The following is a 4457-nucleotide window of genomic DNA, read 5'->3' as shown; positions in this document are numbered from 1 at the left end:
CAGAAGGGAGAGGTGTTTAATCTCGCTCGACTCACAAACGTGTTCTTCCCGAGAGAGGCCCCCAGTAAAATATAGAAAGAGCAGAGCTAAGCTTCTTTACCTTGGGAAGGCAGAAAAATTGAAATGGGGGATAGAGAAATAACTACTCTTCTGAACACCTCAGAGGGGGACAACTTGAAAGGCTGGCTGTCATTCCCTCGGGCAGGATATCCCGCGAGGTGGGTTAACCCCTCCGGAGAGGGTTAAAACGCCAGAAAAAACTGGTCCGCGAACTCTGTGGCACACCTGGTGCTTGAACACCGTGCACATCCCGGTATGACAGGTCGCGAAGGGCGCTCCACCTCCGTGCAGGCGAGCTCCATCCCCGGCCGCCACCGGAGCGGAAGGTAGAGGTGATGATGCCCTGTGGGGTCTCGCCACCGCGCCTCGCCCACGGTCAGGGGCGGCCCTGCCCGGCAGGAGCCCCGGCATCACGGTGCGGTGTCCGGGTTGGTCCGGTTCCGCTGCCGGGCGGACAGGTGTCTCGTCCGGGTGTGCACCGCGCGGGGCTCGTGCTTGCAGCGATCCCTTTGTGCAACCACCTGCCGGCTCCCGGGCCCCGGGCTGGGGGTGAGGGGGTGGCGGAGCGGAGCGGAGCGGAGCGGAGCGGAGGGGGCGCCGCTCTGCCGCTGACCGCGGCGCGACCCCGCCGAGCGGCCGTGGGCGGGAGGCAGCGCGGCCGCGCCCGGGGCTCCGCGGCCGCCCGTGCACCGGCGCGGGGGGCGGCCCCGCTAGCGTGCGCACCGCCTTCCTCTTCCCCTTCCCCCTCCCCGCTTTCCTCCCTCGGTGTGCAGGCTCCTTTGTGCTGCCTGCAGCGGCGAGGAGGAACCGGCGGGCCGAGCGTCCCCGCCGCAGCGCTCTCCCTTCCTGCGGGCGGGCGACCGGCGCGACTCCCACGCCATCCGCGACCTTTCCGCCTCCTCGACGGGGCTCCCCGCCGTGTGTGGGACCCCCGCTCCCGCCGCGCGGGCCATCGCCGTTTTAAGCGGAGGGCCACGCCGGGAGACGGGGCGGGCCGGGCGCGCCCCCCCGGCTCCCCCACGTGGTGCGGTGCCCGTGTCTCCCGGCCGCCGGCGGAGCTGGGCGCACACGGCGTGGGGCAGCCGCCGGGGCTCTCCCGCTCCCGCCGCCGCTTCCCGGGCGGCTGATCCGGCCCGCGGCCATGCGCCAGCGCTGCGCTGAGCGGCCGAGCGGCGGGGCTGCACCGCCGCCGCGTCCCGCGGCAGCGGCGTGAAGCGGCGTGAGGATGAGGCGGGCCGTGCCGGGCCCCCTGCCCATCCTGGGGCTGCTGCTGCTGGGCGCCCTGCCGGGGCTCTGGACGGTGCTGCTGCGGCGGGAGGCGGCGGCGCTGCCGGAGCCGCGCCCGCCCGCCGGACAGCCCCCGGAGCCGTGGGACTGGGGGCGCTCCCCGGCGGCGCGGGGCGAGTCCGGCGGCGGCGGGCAGAAAACTTTTCGGACGCTGCTGGCCGTGCCGGCGGCGGCGACGGACCAGGAGGAGCCGGGCGGCGAGGAGCGGCTCGCTGTGACCGACTCGCTGCCGCCGGCCGAGACCGCCTCTCCGGTGGAGCGGGGCATCTTCTGGAGCCGTGAGCTGGAGGAGCAGGTGCCGCCGGGCTTCGCGGCGGAGGAGGCGGCGGCGTGGCTGTCGGCCGCCCGCGCCGCCCGCGTGGCCTCGCTGGAGCGGGGCGGCTGCGGGCGCAGCTCCAACCGGCTGGCGCGGCTGTCGGACGGGAGCCGCGCCTGCGTCCGCTACGGCATCAACCCGGAGCAGATCCAGGGCGAGGCGCTCTCGTATCACCTGGCCGGGGTGCTGGGCATGCAGGAGCGGCTGCCGCCCATGGCCCTCGCCCTGGTGGAAGCCCGCGGGCGGCAGTGGGAGCCGGTGCGGGAGGAGCTGCGCGGCTCGCACTGGGCCGAGGGCGCCGTGGTCAGCCTGACCCGCTGGGTGGACAATCTCACCGCCGTGGTGGCTCCCGCGCCCTGGGGCGCCGAGGCGGGCGCTGGCCGGCGGCTGCAGCCGCTGTCGGCGGGGGAGTTGGTCGGGCTGCCGCCGTCGCAGCTGGTGGAGCTGGTGCAGTGGAGCGATCTGATCCTCTTCGACTACCTGACAGCCAACTTCGACCGCCTGGTCAGCAACCTCTTCAGCCTGCAGTGGGACCCGCGGGTGATGGGCCGCGCCACCAGCAACCTGCTCCGCGCCCCCGACGGCGGGCTCGTCTTCATGGACAACGAGGCGGGGCTGGTGCACGGCTACCGCCTCCTCGCCATGTGGGACCCCTACAACGAGCCGCTGCTCCGCTCCGTGTGCGTGTTCCGCGAGGGCACGGCCCGCCGGGTGGCCGAGCTGCACCGCCGCCGCAGCGCTGCCGCCGAGCTGCGCCGCCGGTACCGGGCCCGGGAGCCGCTCTGGGCGCGCCTCGGCTTCCTTTCCGAGCGCCAGGCCGAGCTCCTGCAGGCCCGCGTCGACTTCGTGCATCGCCACATCGCCCATTGCCGCGCACAGGCCGCCGTGCTCTGAGAGCCCCGGGCGGCCGCAGCGCTCCGGCTTGCCTCTGCTCAGGGCAGCGGCACTCAGCTGCCCCGGCAGCTGCCGTCGGCCAGAGCTCACCCAGCCGGTCACCTCGGTGCCTCAGACTGCCGGGAACCGGGGTGCTGGGGATGGGGACGGTTGCCGGGAATAACGGGCTCTCTGCCTGCCGGAGCTGTCGAGAGGAGCAATTAATTTGCTTTGTCAAGATCTCTGAAGATGCAGAGTGCAATCGGTGTAATTACAGCCCAGTTCCACACCAGGACTCTGCTCCCAGAGTTGGAAAAATGAGAGGGTTCAGCATCTTCAGTGCTTTCCTTAACTCTCTTCATGCACTTGCCCTCATAAGAGACCCCACAGGAAGGCAGTCGTCTTTGTCTGGATTGGGGTCGAGTAACTTTTTCCTTCCAACGAAGGCAGGCAGAAACACTTTTTATATATTCTTCATTTGCAACGGCATATTTAAGTATGAATGTTGATGTTCATAGACCAAGAACTGATTGCACAATAGGGGCTCCCCTAACTAGCAAAACTGCCCTATTTATGAAACTTGTTTCCTACCAATTTCTTTAACGAGAGTGAACCTTTCCACTGATTGTTAAATCTTGTTGATGAGAAGTGTATAGGAAGCCCATATTCCCTTAGTTCTTAGTTTTTGTTGTGGATTCGTTGGGTTAAACTGTTCTGATTCGTAAGGGTTTGTTTGTAATCATCGCCATCATAATTTCACCTGACCAGTAAAGTAACTGACTAATGGGTGGCACAAGAAGATTGCCCATTTTTAAAAAATACTGCTATATGCTAAGACTTTGACACAATAGTTAAAGTGGAGGAAAAACTGTTACATGCACTTTACTTTGACTTTTTAATATTTTTTTTAATAGAAGACCTTTTTATTTTACAAAGTCTGCCTTTTCTGTACATTATATATGTTCATAAACTTTTCTGTAACATACTAAAGAAACTGATATTTCAGTAAAGTGTGTTAATGTTTTGCCTTCTTTGGCCTGGATGTTTGCCTGAGCTGTGACAGGGATGCACTCCTCAGTCTTTCCTGATGGGCAGTGGAGGTCACCGCTTCGCAGCTTCTCACTCCACTGAACTGAAAGAACTTTTACTCATTCCTTCTGAGGCAAGGAGGGATAGGGTTAAGTTTTCAAACACCATCCTTCTCTTGTTCCTAGCTGTTGTGTCTGTGAAAGGGGAGAAGCTCTTGGAGTGGCTAAAGTAGTGTGAGTGCTTCAGCTTAATAGACATTTATCTGGTTTTCAAAGCCTGAAATGGGCTGCCTTGGCGCTAACCGTGAGATAACTGAAGCATTTAGTTTCAGCAACTGATAGAGCTGCTGTGGGCTAGCTGCTGTATGGCTTTTTGGGTGCTGGGGCTGGATAATGACCTGGATACAGGTCATGTCAGCTGTTTCTGCTCCAGAGGCGTGTCCACGGATGGCAGTTGCATTCAGTAGTGTCCATACTGTCTTCCCATTTTTTTGCAATGAGGTTATCTTTGCAATGAGGATTTTGAGGCAGAATTAAAGAACAGGAAATTATGCTGAAGTAGTTGGTGGGGGTTTTTTTCCTACGAAAGTTTTGTTCTACCATAAAGCAGTAGCAGTGGGCATATGACATAAAATATTGGCATCCCTTACTCACGTTTTTACATGTACCAGTGTTCATAGAAGAGCACTATATGTATGGCTCAAAATAACAGCCAGAATAAGGAGAAAGGATAAACTAATCCTTTTTTAGACTCCAAACACCAGTATATATCCTGCTATAATCAAACATCAGCATAATCTCTTCTACATCTGGACAGGCAGCTCTTGATGAAGGCAGCAGCATGCCCCAGTGGCTGCTGTGCAAGTAGCTGTTGTTTTCAGCGTCAAGCGCTA

The 4457-nt window shown here is 61.3% G+C and overlaps 1 protein-coding gene across 1 annotated transcript; it reads left to right on the top strand.

Moving 5' to 3' along the window:
* Positions 1-823: 823 nt before the first annotated feature.
* On the top strand, positions 824-3567 carry FJX1 (four-jointed box kinase 1). Its single transcript, XM_085062668.1, has one exon. It carries the CDS (start codon positions 1286-1288, stop codon positions 2555-2557), a length of 1272 nt encoding a protein of 423 aa, XP_084918794.1. The 5' UTR covers positions 824-1285; the 3' UTR covers positions 2558-3567.
* The last annotated feature ends 890 nt before the right edge of the window (positions 3568-4457 follow it).

This window comes from Lichenostomus cassidix, chromosome 5 (assembly GCF_008360975.1).
Source record: "Lichenostomus cassidix isolate B80296 chromosome 5, HeHo_3.0, whole genome shotgun sequence".
Taxonomy (NCBI): Eukaryota; Metazoa; Chordata; class Aves; order Passeriformes; family Meliphagidae; genus Lichenostomus; species Lichenostomus cassidix.
The sequence above is the reverse complement of the archived record's forward strand: the minus strand, read 5'-3'. Positions and strand labels throughout refer to the sequence as shown.

Coding starts and splice junctions, on each gene's coding strand:
- FJX1 (XM_085062668.1), top strand. CDS start 1,286: ATGAGGCGGGCCGTGCCGGGCCCCCTGCCCATCCTGGGGCTGCTGCTG.